Consider the following 23,213-nt stretch of genomic DNA (forward strand, 5'->3'; position numbering starts at 1 on the left):
TGGAAAATAGCTTGAGGAAAATGAAAGACATTTATACCAAAGCGCTGTTTCAGATTCTACTACACTGACATTTGAATTTGTATTCACAATAATTTTACATTTCAGTATTCAGTGTATAAACAAGGTTTCTTTATTACAAAGTATAATCTGCAGTAAGGTGGTCTGAAAATTAATTTAGGTCAGCTATAAAAAAAGCAATTCCTCATTTCTTTTAAATATACATTTTTTTTCACAGCAACACATCCAACCTACCGCTGCATTGATGGTAGTCACGTGCTGACATTGTAATCCATTTCAGTATTCAGACAAATGTTGACATCTGCTGAGAATTCCCAAATACATCTGATTATGATGCAAAGTTGCACTTTCAGCTGCCCCAAAACCCACCAGTCACTTTGTGGTAGTACCATGCGCGATATGGTGGAATGACTTTCATATTCTTGGCATGCAGCTTTCTGAATTCTGACACTAAACTCCAACAACAGCTGTATTTATTATCTCCAGAAATGTTGCTTCAACGCGCTGGCACAGAAGCACGTCAGGGTCCAAATTCTCTGGTGCAATAGTCTCACCCTTTTTAATCCTCTCCGAACTTGCACTACGATGGAGGTCAGGGGTTACCTCAGTCTTCTCCTTTAGATACTTGAGACCTGTGTAAACATGCCGGATTTGACATTTAGTGAATTGTCTCCATTACAAGAGAGCCTATTGTTCAAATACTCAAGAATGTGCTGTTGCTAGAATGGTGTCCAAATTACAATGACATTATGGTGTTGTTCAACTGTGTTCAAAACCAATTAGTTACGGGGGATTTTAACTTGAGTACATGTTTCAAGATTGCATCTCCATTGCAGAGTTAGGAGAAGGCACAATGCGCCTCCCCAAGGCTGGAGGGAGGGATGCCGGTTCAGCACAACTTAGGCAGTCTACCCTCCTTCCAGAATGTGGCATGAGTCTAAAACATACCCTCCAATATGGGAGGTGGGTTTGAGATACATCCTGTCCCCACATTGTACATTTTCCAGTGATCAAAAACCTAAACTGAACTTGCTGACTTTTGTTTCCTTCCCAATCCTAAAGATGCTGAAACCAACTGAGTAACTCCATTTGAGTTCAGTTGGCAATTCCTGTACAGAATCAATCTGGTGGGCTGGTCGGGGCACTGAAAACATTATAGAAAATGATAATGCTAATCGGCCCTTTGAGCTTACATTATCATTCAACATGATCGTGGCCGATCCTCTATTTCAACCCCATACTCATACACTCCCCAAAGTCCTCAACACGGTTAGAGTTTAAAAATCTATTTCCTTAAATATATTCAGTGATTAAGCCTCAGCCTTGTGGTGGAGAGTTCCACAGGTTTGCCACCCTCTGAATGAAGAGGTTTCTCCTCATCCCACGCCTAAATGGCTACCTTGTCTCCTGACAGTGACCTCTTGTTCTAAACCACACTCTACCAAACAACAACCCTGCATCCAGGCAATCTAGCCCCGCCCAAATTTTATACGTTTCAATTAGATCCCCTCATTCTTAACTCCAGTGAATACAGGTCCAGTTGACTAACACTACTCATACATCAATCCTGCCATCCCTGAATTCAGTCTGGTGAACCTTCACTGCACTCCCTCAATATATGCAAGTGTAGATTCTTAGATAAGGAGACCCAGGCCCTGTACAAGAAAGATATCCTTGCTCCTGAACTCGGATCCTCTTTGGGAAGGCCAAAATGCCTGTGTGCTGTACCTGCATGTTTGCTTTCAGTGACTGCTGCACTGGGACACCCAGGTCACTTTGTGTATCAACATTTCCCATCTTAAATATTACTCTGCCATTCTGCTTCTCCAACTGAAATGGATAACTTCACATTTATCCATCACTCAACTTGTTGAAATCACCTTGAAGCTTAACACCACCTCACCACTCTCATTCCCACCAACTAGGAAATATTGGGCGAAATTCACCGAAGACCTTCGTGACGCCCTTGACCGGCGGGCAAAAACGGCGCTGGTGACTCCGGCGTCGGGGCCCGCTTATCAGCCCGAAATCTCCCGTCCCGAAAGGGCCAGCAACGGAGTGACGCTGTACGCGTCAGTTTCACCCGCTGCGGAAGTGGCGCGTCGGTTGACGTCGGGCGACATCAACAACACCGCCCGGCGTTGGAGAGGGGTGGGGGGGGGGGAAGAGAAGGGGGGGGGTGGGAGGGGAGGGGTGGGGGTAGAGGTAGGGGGGTCGGGGTAGGGGTAGAGGTAGGGGGGTAGGGGTAGGGGGCAGCAGCGTGCAGAGGGTGGGGGGGCAACGGTGCATTGGCCCCGGGCATCCATTGGATGGGGGCATCAGCAGATCTTCCTCAAGGCTCCCCTTCCTCCCAGCTGCCTGTCTTTGTTTGAGAGAGAGAGAGGGAGATTGTGGGGACAGACAGAGAGAGAGAGAGACAGAGAGAGGGAGTACCGTCCGTCCTCTGGCTGAGAGCAGGGCTTTGGTGAGTATATTGCAATCTGCCTAAACCCAGGAATATTGCCTGGTTAGAATGCAGAGGGAAATGCTGGGATCCCAGGGTGGGAGATGTGTCTGGATTTGTCTATTTCTGTTTCAGCCTCTGCGATTTCAGGTCAGTTTCACAACAACAGGAAAAACGCATGGAGAGAGAGGGAAAAACTTTTGGCAAAGTTTCTGGGTTCTGCCTTTATAATTCACAGCGCAGAAAGAGTTCTGCGCTGTGAATTATAAAGGCACCTTTTCTAATCTTGGGGAGAAACCAATTGTGGAGGAGAATGCTGAGACCCAGGCTATTAGAATAGATGGCATTGAGGTGCGTAGGGAAGAAGTGTTGGCAATTCTGGACAAGGTGAAAATAGATAAGTCCCCGGGGCCAGATGGGATTTATCCTAGGATTCTCTGGGACGCCAGGGAAGAGATTGCTGAGCCTTTGGCTTTGATTTTTAGGACATCATTGGCTACAGGAATAGTGCCAGAGGACTGGAGGATAGCAAATGTGGTCCCTTTGTTCAAGAAGGGGAGTAGAGATAACCCCGGTAACTATAGGCCAGTGAGCCTAACGTCTGTGGTGGGTAAAGTCTTGGAGAGGATTATAAAAGATACGATTTATAATCATCTAGATAGGAATAATATGATTAGGGACAGTCAGCATGGTTTTGTGAAGGGTAGGTCATGCCTCACAAACCTTATCGAGTTCTTTGAGAAGGTGACTGAACAGGTAGACGAGGGTAGAGCAGTTGATGTGGTGTATATGGATTTCAGTAAAGCGTTTGATAAGGTTCCCCACGGTCGGCTATTGCAGAAAATACGGAAGCTGGGGATTGAGGGTGATTTAGAGATGTGGATCAGAAATTGGCTAGTTGAAAGAAGACAGAGAGTGGTAGTTGATGGGAAATGTTCAGAATGGAGTTCAGTTACGAGTGGCGTACCACAAGGATCTGTTCTGGGGCCGTTGCTGTTTGTCATTTTTATAAATGACCTAGAGGAGGGCGCAGAAGGATGGGTGAGTAAATTTGCAGACGACACTAAAGTCGGTGGAGTTGTAGACAGTGCGGAAGGATGTTGCAGGTTACAGAGGGACATAGATAAGCTGCAGAGCTGGGCTGAGAGGTGGCAAATGGAGTTTAATGTGGAGAAGTGTGAGGTGATTCACTTTGGAAAGAATAACAGGAATGCGGAATATTTGGCTAATGGTAAAATTCTTGGTAGTGTGGATGAGCAGAGGGATCTCGGTGTCCATGTACATAGATCCCTGAAAGTTGCCACCCAGGTTGATAGGGTTGTGAAGAAGGCCTATGGTGTGTTGGCCTTTATTGGTAGAGGGATTGAGTTCCGGAGCCATGAGGTCATGTTGCAGTTGTACAAAACTCTAGTACAGCCGCATTTGGAGTATTGCGTACAGTTCTGGTCGCCTCATTATAGGAAGGACGTGGAAGCTTTGGAACGGGTGCAGAGGAGATTTACCAGGATGTTGCCTGGTATGGAGGGAAAATCTTATGAGGAAAGGCTGATGGGCTTGAGGTTGTTTTCGTTAGAGAGAAGAAGGTTAAGAGGTGACTTAATAGAGGCATACAAAATGATCAGAGGGTTAGATAGGGTGGACAGCGAGAGCCTTCTCCCGCGGATGGAGGTGGCTAGCACGAGGGGACATAGCCTTAAATTGAGGGGTAATAGATATAGGACAGAGGTCAGAGGTGGGTTTTTTACGCAAAGAGTGGTGAGGCCGTGGAATGCCCTACCTGCAACAGTAGTGAACTCGCCAACATTGAGGGCATTTAAAAATTTATTGGATAAGCATATGGATGATAAGGGCATAGTGTAGGTTAGATGGCCTTTAGATTTTTTCCATGTCGGTGCAACATCGAGGGCCGAAGGGCCTGTACTGTGCTGTATCGTTCTATGTTCTATGTTCTAAACAACCTTTTGAAGAGTCTGAGGAAATAAGCAGGAATTTGGATTAATTCTGCCTCCCCACCCTCTGGGCCTCTTTCTCCTCCCTCTCTCTCACATTCTCTTCATCCTGCCCTTTGTTCCAAAGCTATGTGATCCCCCTGTGCACTGGCACAGATTTACAGTGCGGTTTAGGTTCTGTGTTTACCCCAGGTGTGGGGGTGGGGAAAAGAGGGAGGGTTTGGCATTCCTCAGGGGCACTGCATTGAACCACCCCCACCCCCCTCCCAAATCATCCTCCATCTAACCTCATCCACGTGGAGTGGAGGGGGTGATCTTCTATAATGCACCAATATAATTGTTCTTACGTTTGGGTCTGGGCATCAGGTACTAGCTAGTTGCCTTGGGAGGCATCACATCAGAGCCCCTGTCCACCCACCCACCCCCCAGGCCCGCAAGTTTCTCCTTCCTGGAGTTTCCAGCCGGAGATGTCTTTGAGTTTGTCCACACCAGGTTTTAATAAAAGTTAAACGGTCTCTGACCAAATTGATTTTGTGCAGTTATCCATGTCACAAGGAAACACGTTTGCCGGTGTAACTGCCTGAAGGATTTTGCTGTCCCTTGGCCCCAGTGAGAGCGTTGTGAAATGCATTCAAAAGTGTGGCATTGGAGGAACTATAATGACGTAAATGCAAGACTGACCTTGCTTTAAGACGAGTGCTATTGCCATGCGCATAAAGTGGGGGGGGGGGGGGGGGGGGGGGGTGTTGGTTGCTACTTGAGTCTTTGGGGCATACAATCAAGATTTGCCCCGGGCATCACCAGACCTCTGCACGTCACTGGGTGGGGGTGGTTCAATGCAGTGCCCCTGAGGAATGCCAAACCCTCCCTCTTTTCCCCGCCCCCACACCTGGGGTAAACACAGAACCTAAACGGCACAGTAAATCTGTGCTGGTGCACAGGGGGATCACATAGCTCTGGAACAAAGGGCAGGATGAAGAGAATGTGAGAGAGAGAGAGGAGAAAGGGGGAGGGAGGAGAAAGGGGGAGGGAGGAGAAAGAGGCCCAGGGGGTGGGGAGGCAGAATTAATCCAAATTCCTGCTTATTTCCTCAGACTCTTCAAAAGGTTGTTTCTCCCCAGGATTAGAAAAGGTGCCTTGATAATTCACAGCGCAGAACCCTTTCTGCGCTGTGAATTATAAAGGTAGAACCCAGAAACTTTGCCAAAAGTTTTTCCCTCTCTCTCCGCGCGTTTTTCCTGTTGTTGTGAAACTGACCTGAAATCGCAGAGGCTGAAGCAGAAATAGACAAATCCAGACACATCTCCCACCCCGGGATCCCAGCATTTCCCTCTGCATTCTAACCAGGCAATATTCCTGGGTTTAGGCAGATTGCAATATACTCACCAAAGCCCTGCTCTCAGCCAGAGGACGGACGGGACTCCCTCTCTCTCTCTGTCTGTCCCCACAATCTCCCTCTCAAACAAAGACAAGGCAGCTGGGAGGAAGGGGAGCCTTGAGGAAGATCTGCTGATGCCCCCATCCAATGGATGCCTGGGGCCAACGCACTGTCGCACCCCCCCCCTCTGCACGCCACTGCCCCCTACCCCAACCCCCTACCTCTATCCCCCCCACCCCTACCCCACCACCCCCTACCTCTACCCCCACCCCTACCTCTACCTCTACCCCTACCCTCCTCCCCCCCACTCGATGTAGGTAACTGAACGGCGTCAACCATCATCAATGGTTGACGCCGTTATAAACCTACTTTGATTTTCGCCGACGTGACCCGTGGCCACGTCGGCGGGACTTTGGCCCATCTGGGCCGGTGAATAAAAAAGCTTAAAAAAACAATGGCATCCCGCCGGCGCCAGCCGTTATCCGAGGCGGCCGGCGGGATTTGAAGAACACCGTTTTATGGCGGGTGGGAGAATTTTTAACATGGCGGGAGCGGCAATATCGGCGCCGCCGACCGATTCTCCGACCCTGCGTGGGGTTGGAGAATTTCGCCCATTATCTCCTCTTCTACAGTGCTGTTGTAATTGACAAATCTAAAAATAAAATGAAGAGTGACTTTAATCATCATTGACACAAATACATACGTGTAATGATGGGGTCAATATCCTGAGCCTGAGTGGCAACATGTGAGGCACAGACTTGTCCGGTCTGGATCAGTAATGAAGTTACATCATCATATAGTGGAGGAAAAGCTCGGCAGAAAGACACCAAACAGGGCAACGTAGGCATGAAGAAGGCAAACCGCTTAGCCTGGGTCAACACTGAACAAGGAGAGAACGATACAACAGTGAATAATGCTTCCGACTATTCATTATGGAAATGGAGGTTTTTACTTTGTAAATATCATTCTTTAGCAATCAAAAATGTTTCAATCTCTCTCCATCACAGTTGGTAAAATACAGATTACCAGTTAGTATTCCTCTGAATCCCATTAATTCCAAATATTGTTATATAATCACTTTCTCCATCTGCATCCTCAATGGTTAATACAAAATACTCGTGTTCTTTGCCAAAAGGTGGTAATTGTGGAACTTTTATCTTCCATCAGTTTTCACCATCCTGTCAAATTCCAAGCCTGCAGGATGCCAATTTGCACTTTGCAGAGGAAATCCAACCATTTAACCGAGTCAGCTCTCTTTAACCATGGCAGCGACTGCACTATGGACCCGTGTCATTATTTCTTACACCGAGTCTGCTCTCTTTAGCCATGGCAGCGACTGCACTACGGACCCATGTCATTATTTCTTACACAGTCACTTTGTGCACTGTCCTATAGATAGATGTTTTAGCACTGGAATTCCCGAACTGGGTTCCACAGAACCCTGGGATTCTGTTGGATACGTCCTGGGGTTCTTTGGTCGGCCAGGATAATGTACAAAATGTGAAACATGCTCTGAAGCTACTTGTCCAGAGGCTGCATTTGGCTGCTGATTGCTCACTCTCTCTAAAGGCAAATTCAGCATTTGACTCACAATGCACTTGCATAGACTCATAGAATCAGAGCATTTACAGTGCAAAAGGAGGTCATTCGGCCCATCGAGTCTGCACCGGCCCTGACAAAGAGCACCCTACTGAAGCCCACGTATCTACCCTATCCCCGTAACCCCCACTTAACATTTTATGGACACTAAGGGAAATTTAGTTTGGCCAATCCACCTAACCCACACATCTTTGGACTGTGGGAAGAAATCGAAGCACCCGGAGAAAATTCACGCAGACACGGGGAGAACGTGCTGACTCCACACAGACAGGGACCCAGCCGGGTATCGAACCTGGGACCCTAGAGCTGTGAAGCAACTGTGCTAACCAATATGCTACCATGCTGCCCACAGAATAGTTGTGAGCAGTGACCTCAGGGGTTGGAAAGATGGATATCGACCCTTTAAGAGGAATTGAGCATGGCAGATCTTGCATAGAATGAAACACAGGGACGTTCCCAAATAAAGATGTAGTCTATGATACATGTCATGCTAAAATTAAAAAGAGTAGAGGACCTCACCTGTGAGTACAGTTCCCATGACATTGATAGACAAGCGGGCTACACTGAGAGACTTGGGTAGTGCATACTGGATACACAAGTGGGATAAAAGCTGAATGGCAAATATCTAAACAGAGATAAATCTTCTGTTAGAATGATAGAAGGGATCTGTGCATATTATTACATTTTATTATAGACAACTGATTATCAATTTCAAGCTGATTTGAATCCGACCAGCACAATGCATTTGACTCAGGAATCTGGTTTTGAATCTAGCATGGACTAAAACTGGCACAGAGACCTTCAAAGTGACAGTACAATTTGATGTAGTTTTCATGGAACAAGAATCCATAGGGCAAAACTGTTCACAGGCCATTATAAACTGCAATTCCACCCGAAGGCAGGTAGTGTGGAAAATATAAACAGATTACACCAGTGTTCCTCCTAGGCTGAGGACATGAGTTTTGGTAGAAGTTTTAACCTGCATTAGTGTACAATATCTGCATAGAAAGGTTTGATACCAACATTTCCACACCTTAATGAATGCAATAAACTTAAAAAGGTGAAAATTTAATATGCAGAGACAGATCAGTTCTCTTACATCTGGAAATAGAAAATACCCAATTACTCTGGCGCCATTGGATTATTATTTTTAATAATTCATTTTAATGAAGTTCACAATGGTATAGTGGTTTTAGAACACTGAAGTGGTTGTAAAGCCACAATTTTCCTCTCGGTTTTCAGCTTATCTGGCTCAGGTCTTCTCCCCCACAAACCAAGCTGCCCAGAGGCATTAACAGCACGTCACAGCTGAGCTTGAACCACAGTTGAACCGTGGTTAGACTGCAGCTGGCTTACAGTGTGCAGTTTTTGGTCTCTTATCTTAGGAAGGATATTATTTTCATACAGGGAGTGCAACGAAGATTCAACAGACTAGTCGCCGGGATGCTGGACTGTCCTTTGAAGAGAGTTTGGGGAAATGGGCCTGTATTCTCTCCAGTTCTGAAGAATGAGAAGTCATCTCATTGAAAAGTACAGAACACTTAAAGGGACAAACGGGGTCGATGCAGGTAAGATGTTTCCCCTGGTTGGGGAGTCTGGAACCAGGGGATGCAATTTCAAAATAAGGGGGAAGTAACTTAGGATCAAGATGAGATGGCAAAGCAGGTTGAATGGCTGATTCCGATATTCCCCCAGCCCCTCCTTTGCTAGTGACTCAAACATGGATTTCAAACTGTCAGCTGCCTTTGTGCAAAGCAGGCTTACAGTAGTAGAAAGCGGGCAGGAATCATTTCTGCCGGAACCTTTCTCACGGGCCACAGCTATTTGTGGGAATGAACAAGTGGCAATTAAAGTTTCATCTTAAAACAGTTTTGAATTGAAATACTGACAGTGTTGTGTCATTCTGGAGTACAGGATATTAGATTCAAATCACCTGTGAAGTATGTGCAGGATTACTACAGGGAGAAAAGAGTGCAGAATATTATTCAATATATTTCAAACACCTTTCTTTCACCCTGCCTTTTGTTTGCTCATTCAACGTGCGCGCACACACACATACACAGGCACATACCACACACGTATACACAGGCACATACCACACATATACACACACCACACACATATACGCAGGCACACGCCACACACATATGCAGGCACATACCACAGATATACGCAGGCACACACCACACACATATGCAGGCACACACACCACACATATACACAGGCACATACCACACACATATACACAGGCACATACCACACACATATACACAGGCACATACCACACACATATACACAGGCACATACCACACACATATACACAGGCACATACCACACACATATACACAGGCACATACCACACACATATACACAGGCACATACCAATCTAGATAGTTACTGAATTACCTGCTTCTCCAGTTGCGGCTGTGCCAACAGTTCTGGAATGAAATCCAGACATATGTGAATGGAGGGAATTCCTGCTACAGTCAGAGGCAGCAGCTCACTCGGGTAACCCTGTATAAACATAACCTACAATTAATTTACCAAGACATGGCACTAATGAGCGCACTAATGAGCACACTAAGTCTTTTGGAAATCTTGTAATAAAGAGAAGTTAGGGAGAGGGGGGGCCAATCTCTGCTGTGTCTCAAATCCACTTTTCAGAGACCGGCTGGCTACATTGTTATTTGAGTAGAGAAAATAAGACACAATAAATTTAAAACTACAACTGTGACTGAATAAATCTGCTTAATTTCCCAGATTTTCTAACCCTCCTCTCCTGCAGGTGCGGCCAGTGACCGGTTTATTGATCCATTGTGCCCAGTGTTAGCTCATTCAAGTGGCATTTCACAAATGGGGCAAAGGTTTGCTGGCTGTTCCGGGGGATCTTCCAGTGCCGACAACGCAGCCCGTCGCGGATTTCCCAGTAGTGAGGGTGCATTCAACGGGAAACCCAGTTGACAAAGACAGGACCAGGAGATCCTGCCGCTGGCCAATGACGGTCTGCCTCACGTCGGTGGGGTTGCTCTGCAAATCCCACCCTTAACGTGAGTACACGTTTTCTGACCATTCAGCGGTGTCAGATTGCCCCCCGATTTTACCCTCATCTGAGGTCTCGAGTGACGCACTTTACAAACATATCACTATTTTCACAGTAACTGCATTGCAGTGATAATGGAAGCCTACTTGTGACACTAATAAAGATTATTACTATCATGAAAAGAAACCCTTGGGGAGACTGAGGCATTCGAATCAATGTAGGAACACTGCCAATGACCCAAGCGGTAGATTGGTCCACTGGTGGCGCTCAACTGAGAGATAGAAGTTGGGGGTCAAGCACCACTCCAAGATTTGAGCAGGAACTGGATACTGAGATGGATACTCCAGAGCAGGGAGTGCTGCACTGTCCAGAGAGCCATTTTTCAGATGTGATTTTAAATGAAGCACCTAATTCCTTGTTCAGGTGGATGCAAAACATTCCATGGTACTATTTGCTGAGTAAGAAAGGTGTTCACCCAATTGTGCGACATCTGTCCCTCAATCATCAAAATAGATTAACCAGTTAATCATCTCACTCTATATTTGTGGCACTTTATTGTGGGAATTGATTGCCATAAATGCCAACAAAACAGCGACCACAGTACAAAAAGTAATTAAATAGCTGTGAAGTGCATTGGACAGTCTGGACATGGAAGGTGCGATATAGAAACACACAAAATGTATGGCACAGAATCAGGCCATCCAATCGTATCTGTGCCAGCTAACAAAAGAGCAACCCAGCTTAATCCGACTTTGCACCTCTTGGTCTGTAGCCATGAAGGTTACGGAACTTCAAGCGCATATCCAAGTATTTTAAAAATGCAGTGAAGGTTTTGGTCTCTACCATCCTTTTGAGCAGTGAATTTCAGACAGCCACCACCCTCTCGATGAAAAATTTCTCCTCAGCTTCCTTGAATACAAAAGTAGGGGAGGTTATGCTTCAGTGGAGTGTAAATATAAAAACCGACTGTAAACGTTAAAGAGAAAAAGATTGATTAAAAAAACAAATGTAGGCCTCCATACAGTCAGAAACGGGGGAATTCATAACGAGGAACAAAACAGTGGCTGAGGAACTAAATTTCTACTTTGTTTCTGTCTTCACAAACAAAGACATGAATAATGTACTGGAAGTTGTGAGAAACACCAGTTTCAGTGAGAAGCTGAAGGCAATTAGTATTAGTAAAGAAATGGTTTGGGGGAAATTAAAGGGATTGAAGGTAGATAAATTTCCAGGACCTGATAATCTGCATCCCAGAGTACTTAAGGAGTGACTCTAAGACCACGCCCCACACTACATGGACGTGCGGCTGGAGACGGGAAGGGCCCAGCGCCCCACATGGAGGTTGGACGGTGCCTTACTAGCTGACGAGGCCTTCAGCGAAAGGATAGCGCGGGCCATAGCGGAGCACACGGAGAACAACCAAAACGGGGAGGTATCATCCTCCACGTTCTGGGAAGCGCTTAAGGCCGTACTAAGAGGGGAAATCATTGCCTTCAAAGCGCAAAGAGATAGGGAGGAAAGGGTGGCTGGGCAGAAGCTGGTCGACTCCATACTGGAGGTAGACAGTAAATACTCCGAGGCCCCGACCGTAGAGCTCCTGGCGGAAAGAAAAGAACTACAAAGGAACTTTGACCTGCTCTCCACCAGGAAAGCAGTGCACCAACTCCGCCAGGCGCGCGGAACCCTGTACGAACACGGAGACAAAGCCAGCCGCCTGTTGGCACACCAGCTGAGAAAGCAGGCAGCCACCAGAGAAATTGGGCAAATCAGGGGTACCAGAGGCATGTTGGAAACAGAACCAGAGAGGATTAACAAAACCTTCAAGGCCTTCTACAAAGAGCTGTACACCTCAGAGCCCCCAACGGGGAAGGCTGGGATGAACCGGTTCCTTGATGGACTGGTCATACCAGTCGTGGGAGAGGGCAGGAAACGGGACCTGGAAGCACCACTAGCACTGGGAGAGATCATGGACAGTATCAGCTCCATGCAGACGGGGAAGGCGCCGGGACCGGACGGATTCCCGGCGGACTTCTACAAAAAATTTGCGACAGCGCTGGCCCCTGCACCTGCGGGAGATGTTCACAGACTCGCTAGCTAGGGGCACACTGCCACCCACGTTAGCACAGGCCTCAATCTCGCTGATACCTAAGAAAGACAAAGACCCAACGGAATGTGGGTCATACAGACCCATATCTCTGCTGAACGCAGACGCCAAAACACTGGCCAAAATCCTAGCCAAAAGGCTAGAAGACTGTGTACCTGAGGTGGTCACAGAGGACCAGACGGGCTTCGTCAAAGGTAGACAGCTCACCTCGAACATCAGGCGCCTGCTGAACGTGATAATGACCCCCTCCGGGGAGAGAACACAAGAGGTGATCGTCTCCCTGGACGCAGAAAAGACCTTCGACAGAGTCGAATGGAAATACCTCATAGAGGTACTGGAGCGGTTCGGGCTTGGAACAGGGTTCACCGCGTGGGTAAAACTCCTATACAACGCCCCCATGGCGAGTGTACGGACCAACAATACCAACTCCCAATACTTCGAGCTGCACAGGGGCACCAGACAAGGATGCCCACTGTCCCCACTGCTGTTCGCACTAGCAATCGAACCGCTAGCAATTGCGCTCAGGGCAGCAAAAAATTGGAGGGGGATCCGAAGGGGAGGCAGAGAGCACAGAGTCTCACTCTAGGCAGACGATCTGCTCCTCTACATCTCGGACCCACAAAGCAGCATGGACGGAATCATCGCGCTCCTGAAAGAGTTTGGAGCCTTCTCGGGCTACAAACTCAACATGAGCAAAAGCGAGATCTTCCCAGTACACCAGCAAGGGGGGGGGGGGGGGGGCAGCACTAAAGGGGCTGCCGTTCAAACAAGCCCGACATAAATTCCGCTACCTGGGGATCCAAATAGCCCATGACTGGAAAGGGATCCACAAATGGAACCTCACCAGCCTGGCGGAGGAAGTAAAAAAGGACCTGCAAAGATGGAACACACTCCCACTCTCACTCGCAGGAAGAGTCCAGACAATCAAAATGAACGTATTGCCCAGGTTCCTCTTCCTGTTTAGATCCATTCCGATCTACATCCCCAAGGCCTTCTTCAATGCGCTGGACAAACTTATCATGGCGTTCGTATGGGGGGGGGGTAAAAATGCTAGGATCCCAAAGAAGGTCCTACAGAAAACAAAATCCAGGGGGGGCTAGCCCTCCCGAATCTACAATTCTACCACTGGGCGGCAACAGCCGAGCGAGTAAGGGGATGGATCCAGGAGCCAGAAGCCGAGTGGGTGCGTGCGGAGGAGGCCTCCTGCATGGGGACCTCCCTCCGGGCCCTCGCCACGGCAGCACTCCCATCCCCACCCAAAAAACACTCCAGCAGCCCAGTGGTGACAGCCGCCCTCCAATCCTGGAACCAACTGCGGCAGCAATTTGGCCTGAACAAAATGTCGGACAAGGCTCCCATCGGCAATAACCATAGGTTCAAACCAGCACTGACTGACGCCACCTTCAAAAGGTGGAGACAGGACGGGGGGACACTGACAGTCAGCCTGACGCAACTAAAAGTGGTACATAGAGCCCACTTAACAAGAAACCGTATGAGTAGGTTCTTCCCGGAGGTGGAGGACAGATGTGAACGGTGCCAAAGAGGCCCGGCCAACCACGCCCACATGTTCTGGTCTTGCCCCAGACTTGTGGAGTACTGGACAGCCTTCTTCGAGGCTATGTCCAAAGTGGTGGGGGTGAGGGTGGAGCCATGCCCGATAGTGGCGGTCTTCGGGGTTTCAGACCAGCCAGATCTATTCCTGGGGAGGAGGGCGGACGCCCTTGCCTTTGCCTCCCTGATCGCCCGCCGTAGAATCCTGTTTGGCTGGCGGTCAGCAGCACCGCCCAGAGCTGCAGACTGGCTGTCCGACCTCTCGGATTCTCTCCAAATGGAGAAAATCAAATTCGCCATCCGAGGGTCGGACGACGGCTTCCACAGAACGTGGGAGCCATTCATGCAATTGTTCCGGGACCTGTTTGTGGCCAACGTACAAGAGGAAGAATAGTCGGGGGAAGGTAGCCGGCGGGGGGGGGGGGGGGGGGGGGGTGGGACTACGGGCTCGTTACGGGGGCTTGATGGCTAGCTAAGGCCCAAAACCAAACTAAATAAATGCCAATAAACATGTTGGGGAATGTAAAATATGTATGCCGGCGAAAAGGGGGAGGCCACAGTTATTACTACGAAGATGCTCACCTGTAAATATATATGTTAATTTTTGCGTGTTCTTTTTTTTTTCTCTCTCTCTAACAATTTGTAATTTGTTCAATATAAAACATGAAAACTGAATAAAAAACATTTATAAAAAAAAAAGGAGTGACTCTAGAAATAGCACATCCATTTGTGGTCATTTTCTAAGATTCTTTGGACTCTGGAATTGTTCGTCCAGAGTGGAGGGTAGCTAATATAACCCCGCTATTCAAAAAAGACAGGTAGAGAGAAAACATGGAATTACAGGCCAGTGAGCCCAACGTCATGGCAGATGCAGTATAGTGTGGGTAAATGTGAGGTTATCCACTTTGGTAGCAAAAATAGGAAGGCAGATTATTTTAAATCGAGAAGGTGGATACTCAGCGAGACCTTGGTGTCCTCGTGCATCAGTCGCTAAAAATAAGCACGGATGTACAGCAGGCAGTAAATAAGGCAAATGGTATGTTGGCCTTCATAGCGAGCGGGTCTGAGGACAGGAATAGAGATGTTTTACTGCAATCGTATAGGGCATGGGTGAGGACACACCTGGAGTATTGTGTGCAGTGCTGGTGTCCTTTCAGAGGAAGGATGTTCTTGCTATGGAGGGAGCGCAGCGAAGGTTTACCAGGCTGATTCCTGGGATGGTGGGACTGTCATATGAGGAGACCCCAAGTCGGTTAGGATTATATTTATTAGAGTTTAGAAGAGTGAGAGGGAGAAACGTACAAAATTCAAACAGGATTAAACAGGGTAGATTGTTCCTGATGCTGGGGGAGTTCAGAACTAGGGGATCATAGTTTGAGGCTAAGGTGTGAACCTTTTAGGACTGATGTGACGAGAAATGTCTTCACCCAGAGAGTGGTGAATCTGTGGAATTCACCATCACAGTAGTTGAGGCCAAAACGTTGTGCAATTTCAAGGAGGAATTAGATACAGCTCTTGGGGCTAAAGGGATCAAGGGGTATGGGGGGGGGGAGGGGGCGGGATCAGCGTATTGAATTTGATGATCAGCCATGATCATAATGAATGGTGGAGCAGGCTCCAAAGGCCAAATTGCCACCTCTTGCTTCTATTTTCTATATATGCTTCTGGTTGTACAGGCCATTAATGAGACCACTTTTGGAGTAGCGTGTACAATATTGGTCACCTTATTTAAGGAAAGAAGTAAATGCATTAGGAGTCCAGAGAAAGTTTACCAGATTAATACCTGGTATGTCTTATGAGAGAGGGTTAGATGGGCTAGGCTTGTATCTGCTGGAGTTTACAAGAGTAAGAGGTTACTTGATTGAGACATATAAAATCCTGAGGGACGGCGCAGTGGCACAGTGGTTAGCACTGCTGTATCACAGCACCAGGGACCAGGTCTAAATGTTGACCTTGGGTGACTGTGTGGAGTTTGCACGTTCTCCCCGTGTCTGCGTGGGTTTCCTCTGGATGCTCCAGTTTCCTCACACGGGCCGAAGATCTGCAGATTAGGTGGAGTGGTCATGCTAAATTGCCCCGTAGAATCCAAAATGTTAGGTGGGGTTACTGCGTTACGGGGATAGGGTTGGTGCATGAGCCTCGGTAGGGTGCTCTTTCAGAGGGTCAGTGCAGACTCAATGGGCCGAATGGCTTCCTTCTGCACTGTAATGATTCTATTCTATGACAAGATGTATGTGGAGAGGCTATTTCATCTTGCGGGATAATCTAGAATGAGGGATCACTGTTTGAAAATAAGGGGGTTGCCCATTACAACAGAGAGGAGGCAAAATTCTTTCACTGAGGGTCATGAGTATCTGGAATTCTTTTCTGAAAAGGAGGTGGAAGCAGCGTCTTTGAATATTTTGAAGGCCGAGGTGGACAGATTCTTGGTAAGCAAGGGGATGATACGTGATCGGGTGCTACGTGATCGGGTGTCGGCGGAATGCAGATTTGCAGTTACTATCAGATCAGTCATGACCGTACTAATTGAAGGAGCTTGAGATATTGCACGGCCTATTTCTGCTCCTTGTTCATATGTTCCAATCATTCTCCCAATTACTTTAAATTTATGTCTCCTGGTTATGAACCTCTCGTCGAGAGAAATGGGTCCTTCCATCCACTCCACCTCAGCCCCATATAATCTTATACACCTCAATTAAACCTTCCCTTGGCCTTCCCTGCTCCAAAGAAAACAACCCCAAGACTCCAAACCTTTTAACCTCCAGTCCTGGCAAATCCTCTACACTCCCTCTAGTCTGATCACACCCTGCAATGTGGTGATCAGACTCTATGTCTTCATAGAATTTACAGTGCAGAAGGAGGCCATTTGACCCATCAAGTCTGCACTGGCCCTTACAAAGAACACCCTACCCAAGTCCACACCTCCACCCTATTCCCGTAACCCAGTAAGCCCACCCAACCTTTTTGGTCACTTAAGGGCAATTTACCATGGCCAATCTATCTAACCTGCACAACTTTGGACTGTGGGAGGAAACCAGAACACCCGGACGAAACCCACGCAGACACGGGGAGAACATGCAGACGCCGCACAGACAGTGACCCAAGTTGGGAATCGAACCTGGAACCCTGGAGCTGTGAAGTAACTGTGCTAACCACTATGCTACCGTGCTGCCCAAGTATTTTGGCTAAGTATTGTCTTGGCTAAGTATCTCTTTCGTTTTCTTCACCAGCTTATCAACCTGTCTTGATGCAACTCCTGCAATTTGCTTTACTCTTCTCGAAAGAGGCAGCACGGTAGCACAGTGGTTAGCACTGTTGCTTCACAGCTCCAGGGTCCCAGGTTCAATTCCCACTTGGGTCACTGTCTGCGGAGTCTGCACGTTGTCCCCGTGTCTGTGTGGGTTTCCTCCCACAAGTCCCGAAAGACGTGCTGTTAGGTGAGTTGGGCATTCTGAATTCTCCCTCCATGTACCCGAACAGGCGCCGGATTGTGGCTACTGGGGACTTTTCACAGTAACGTCATTGCAGTGTTAATGTAAGCCTACTTGCGGCAATAATAAAAGGCTGGTTAGTTAATTTTTCACCTAATACTTCAAGTGAGTCATTTTTCTTATATAAAAATAAACCAGATTTACCCAGGATTCTTGGTAGGATATCAGTTTCAGGGAGAAGGAAGTTAACATTCAACAACCCCGGTTTCAGTAAACGTGTCGTGAAATGGATGCTTTAATTGCATGCTAATTTTTCATGTAGAATGTGATGCCTTATGCTTTCAGCAAGGTTGGGTTCATGTAGCTCAGCATACAGCAGGAAATGCCCTAGACTTGCTCGATGCCGCTGTTTGTCGTGACATTGCACATCCTGGTTTTCTGAATCCAGAAATGAACAGTGTTTATGAGCCACTGTGCCTTGTTCAGCCAAAAAAATATTAAATACAGAAGAAGGAAAGAAAAAGGGGAAATGGAAAGACAAAATAACATGAACAGACTCCTGCAGAGTATGAAGGAGTGCTGCATTGCCAGAGGTGCCATCCTTTGTACAAGACATCGAACCAATGGCCTTTCCTGGCCACTAGTGCCAAATACTGCGGAAGCTGAAAGTCTGAAATAGAAACAGAAAATGATGGAAATATTCAGCAAGTTTGACAGCATGCTGTGACGAGAAACACAGCTAAGGTTTCAGGTCGGTGCCGTTATCAGAATTATGACAGCCTGAAACGGCAATTCTGTTTCTCTTGCCAAGATGCTGTCAGATCTGGTGAGTATCTCCAGCATTTACCGTTTTCATTCCAAACCCCTCATTCTGACTTGTGGAGGTGGACAGTATAGATCTTATAGCTCACCAGTGTTCTCCTGGTGTTCTGACCCAACAATCCTCCCTTAAGTAACAGCACCAGGAATAAATTAAACCAGTCAATCTCATCACTGTTAAGAGATGTTTCAGGAAAAGTAATCCTTCCAGTGAGGCATTAAGAAATCTGAGTATTACTTAGATTTATTCCTTAAATATTCAGTACCTGAAAGTGAACAAGTTTGGCAATATTTGGATCCGCAATAAACATCTGATGCAGGAGACAGCAGATGAGGCACTGCACCTCCCGTACATTGCTCAGTAAATTCTCCTGCGTGTTCTCCAAGGATTCAGACAAACTGCTGGATTGGTCCTGCTGCTTCAGGATCTTTCCTGTGCTATGAGACCTCTCCTTCTCAGTCGGTAAGCAGATCTCCAACAAAATCTGAACGGCTGCACTGTCCTGTAAAGAGAGTCCATTTATGGAAGGTCAAATTTTCTTCATCAAGTAGCCAAAACAAAAAAGTCATCTCAAGGCAGTGTGCAAACACACATTTGTTCAGAATTAAACTGGCTGCCATTACTGTTTATTTTATAGATTCCCATACCCCATAACCTTGTGATCTAAAATGCATTGGCTGAAAGGGTAGTGGATACAGATTCAATAACAACTTGTAAAAGGAAACTGAAGAAATACTTGAAGGGGAAAACATTTGCAGGGCTACGTGTGACGAATGGATAGTTCTTTCAAAGTGCCAGCACTGGAACAGGAGTAGGCCATTCAGCCCCTCGAGCCTGTCCCACTATTCAATGAGATCATGGCTCATCTGTGACCTAACTCTATATACTTTGGCCTGTACCCCTTAATATTTTTGCTTAACAAAAACCTCTCCCAAATTTAACATCTGATTTAGCTTCAACAGCTATTGTGAGAGAGGTCCAAAACTCTAACACCTTTCTAAGTGAAGAAATTCCTCCACAACTCAGTCCTAAGTAATTGACCCTTTATCCTGAAAAGTAACAGATCCGAAAAGTTAACCAGCTTCCTCTCCACAGATGCTGTCAGACCAGAGTACTCACAGGAGTTTTAGTTTCAGATTTCTAGTATCTGCAGTTTTTTGTTTTGTGTTCCTTGAAGGAGTACATCCAAGTTTCACATCTTTTACAAAACAAGGGCAGTACGGTGGCGCAGTGGTTAGTGCTACAACCTCACGGCGCCGAGGTCCCAGGTTCGATCCCAGCTCTGGGTCACTGTCCGTGTGGAGTTTGCACATTCTCCCCGTGTTTGCGTGGGTTTCACCCCCACAATCCAAAAGATGTGCAGGGTAGGTGGATTGAGCGCACTAAATTCCCTCTTAATTGGAAAAAATGAATCGGGTACACTAAATTTATAAAAATAAATTAATAAAACTCTTTTACAAAACAATGTTTTTTTATTCTTACTACCAAAGTGAATAGCCTCATAATTCCCCACAGTATACCCCATCTGTCAACTTGATGCCCAATCACTCAATTTATCCTGGAGTTTTCCTCAGTTTACATTCCCATCTAGCTTTGTATCAGCAGACTTGGATATATTATTCTTTGTCTCTTCATGCAAGGCATTAACAGCAAATAGCTCAGGCCTGGTCCCTGCTGTACTCCATTTGTTACAGCCTACCACCTTGAAAATGTCCTGTAAATGTCCCATTTATTCTCACTCTTATACATAAATCAATCCTGTATCTACGCTAATACATAGATAGACATAGAACAGTACAGCACAGAACAGGCCCTTCGGCCCTCGATGTTGTGCCGAGCAATGATCACCCTACTCAAACTCACGTATCCACCCTATACCCGTAACCCAACAACTCCCCCTTAACCTTACTTTTTAGGACACTACGGGCAATTTAGCATGGCCAATCCACCTAACCCGCACATCTTTGGACTGTGGGAGGAAACCGGAGCACCCGGAGGAAACCCACGCACACATGGGGAGGACGTGCAGACTCCGCACAGACAGTGACCCAGCCGGGAACCGAACCTGGGACCCTGGAGCTGCAAAGCATTGATGCTAACCACCATGCTACCATGCTGCCATGCTCCCCAGTTCCCATGCGCATGTAACATTTTGTGTAATGCCTCATCAAATGCCTTTTTGGAAATCCAAGTATACTACATCTACTGGTTCCCCTTTATCTACCTTAATAGTTACAGATGCAAAAAAAGTTGTAATAAAATTTGTCAAACATTCCCCTCTCATAAAGGTGGTTAGCACTACCCCCTTAACGCCAGGGACCCGGGCTCAATTCCAGCCTTGAGTGACTGTGGAGTTTACACCATCTCCCCGTGTCTGCGTGGGTGTCCTCTGAGTGCTCCAGTTTCCTCCTACATTCCAAAGATGTGCAGGTTAGGTGGATTGGCCATACTAGAAAATTGCTCCTTAGTGTCCAAAGATGTGCAGGCTAGGTGGGGTAACAGGGATAGGGCGGGAGAATGGTTGGTGCAAATTCGATGGGCCAAATTGCCTCCTTCTGCACTGTCGGGATACTATGGTAACACCATGCTAACTTTGTCTGATGATACTATGATTTTCTAAGTGCATTGTCTCAATAATAGCAATGTCCTGACAACTAATGTCAATATTTCCCAGCTTTCTTTCTTCCTCTCTTCCTGAATAGTGGCGTTACATTTGCCACCTTCCAATCTGCTGGGATCATTCTGGAATTTCGGAAAACCATAATCAGTGCATCCACTATCGCTGTAGCTATTTCTTTTAGATGTAGTTTGTCCTGCGACTCACCCTGCGCCAGCTGAGGAAGTACAATGCGACCATTCATTGCAGGACACACATTAGACTGTCTAGACACACTAGGCTAACCCCCGGGAAAATGATGGCACACATCGGACTCCTGTTCTTACCTGGGCTGACAACAAGGCGTTTTTCAGCTCCTCTCTTGTGACCTCTGGAGCTTCAGGTTGCCCCATCACCCCCATGGTGTTATTCTGATAGGGTTTGCTGTCCTGATCCACGTTCTCCTTGAGGTGAGCACTCAGGTAGGCTTTTGAAGCTAGAAGGTAGCCATTCAGCATGTGAAGAGTAATGTCCATTAAGGGGGGACACCTGAGGTTAAAGAACAAATAAATTAAAAACACTGAAACAACCACTTGCCCATAAAACAGTAAATATGGAACAACGCATATCCAGCCAAGGGTTAATAATAGTTGGGATTTCATGTTTTAATGAACTTGGGGTTACCGGAATCTGAAATTGGAATTTTATTCAGTTTGGGTCAGGTCAAAGTCAAAGACCAGAAAGGATCCAAACCTCACAGCCCAACACTGCAGGGGAGAGGCACCTAGACTCTTAAGGATACTTTGTGAATTCTCCCTCTGTGTACCCGAACAGGCACCGGAATGTGGCGACTAGGAGCTTTTCACAGTAACTTCATTGCAGTGTTAATGTAAGCCTACTTGTCACAATAAAAAGATTATTTTTATTTATTTATTTAGTACAAAGCGCAGCAAACCTGGTAACAGCCAAGATCCCAGAACACAAGATTCCACAGCATAAACAGGAGGGGATGTTCAGTTCTGGGCACCTTTCATTACAAATATATATTGGCATTGAAGGTAGTAAAAGTTTAAACATCAGTTTGCAAAGTCCATGAGAAAATGCTTAACGGCATTGAAGGGTGTACGGACATATACATATCGGCATTGAAGGGTGTACGGACATATACATATCGGCATTGAAGGGTGTATGGACATATACATATCGGCATTGAAGGGTGTACGGACATATACATATCGGCATTGAAGGGTGTACGGACATATACATATCGGCATTGAAGGGTGTACGGACATATACATATCGGCATTGAAGGGTGTACGGACATATACATATCGGCATTGAAGGGTGTACGGACATATACATATCGGCATTGAAGGGTGTACGGACATATACATATCGGCATTGAAGGGTGTACGGACATATACATATCGGCATTGAAGGGTGTACGGACATATACATATCGGCATTGAAGGGTGTACGGACATATACATATCGGCATTGAAGGGTGTACGGATACATATCGGCATTGAAGGGTGTACGGACATATACATATCGGCATTGAAGGGTGTACGGACATATACATATCGGCATTGAAGAATGTACGGACATATACATATCGGCATTGAAGGGTGTACGGACATATACATATCGGCATTGAAGGGTGTACGGACATATACATATCGGCATTGAAGGGTGTACGGACATATACATATCGGCATTGAAGGGTGTACGGACATATACACATCGGCATTGAAGGGTGTACGGACATATACATATCGGCATTGAAGGGTGTACGGACATATACATATCGGCATTGAAGGGTGTACGGACATATACATATCGGCATTGAAGGGTGTACGGACATATACATATCGGCATTGAAGGGTGTACGGACATATACATATCAGCATTGAAGGGTGTACGGACATATACTTATCGGCATTGAAGGGTGTACGGACATATACATATCGGCATTGAAGGGTGTACGGATATATACATGGGGGGCGGGTCATTTGGCCCTTCAAGCCTGCCCCGTTCTTCAATAAAACCATGGCTGATCGGATTGTAGCCTCAGTTCCACATTCTGTCCGCCCTCACTAATCTTTGACTCTCGTTAGTCAAAAATCTAACTATCCCTGTCGTAAAAATGTTAATTGATCCAAGCTCGCTGGGGAAGAGAGTTTCAAATTCACAAGATCCTCGGAGAAAACATTTCTTCTCATCTCCATCTTAAATGGGAGACTGCTTTATTTTTAAACTGTCCCCATGTTCCAGTCTGTTCCCC

At 46.6% G+C, this 23,213-nt stretch overlaps 1 protein-coding gene across 1 annotated transcript in view; it reads right to left on the minus strand.

Moving 5' to 3' along the window:
* Positions 1 to 107: 107 nt before the first annotated feature.
* ints2 (integrator complex subunit 2) overlaps positions 108 to 23,213 on the minus strand; it is a 77,749-nt gene continuing 54,643 nt past the window's right edge. Inside the window, exons 20-25 of the mRNA XM_038814678.1 lie at positions 21,277 to 21,478; positions 18,599 to 18,835; positions 9,794 to 9,901; positions 7,907 to 8,012; positions 6,492 to 6,668; positions 108 to 650 (exon numbers count right to left, since the gene is read on the minus strand). Of these exons, the coding sequence (XP_038670606.1) occupies positions 469 to 650; positions 6,492 to 6,668; positions 7,907 to 8,012; positions 9,794 to 9,901; positions 18,599 to 18,835; positions 21,277 to 21,478 (1,012 nt within the window). The 3' untranslated portion in view covers positions 108 to 468. The remainder of the gene's footprint in view (positions 651 to 6,491; positions 6,669 to 7,906; positions 8,013 to 9,793; positions 9,902 to 18,598; positions 18,836 to 21,276; positions 21,479 to 23,213) is intronic.

This window comes from Scyliorhinus canicula, chromosome 12, assembly GCF_902713615.1.
Source record: "Scyliorhinus canicula chromosome 12, sScyCan1.1, whole genome shotgun sequence".
In the NCBI taxonomy this organism is placed as follows: Eukaryota; Metazoa; Chordata; class Chondrichthyes; order Carcharhiniformes; family Scyliorhinidae; genus Scyliorhinus; species Scyliorhinus canicula.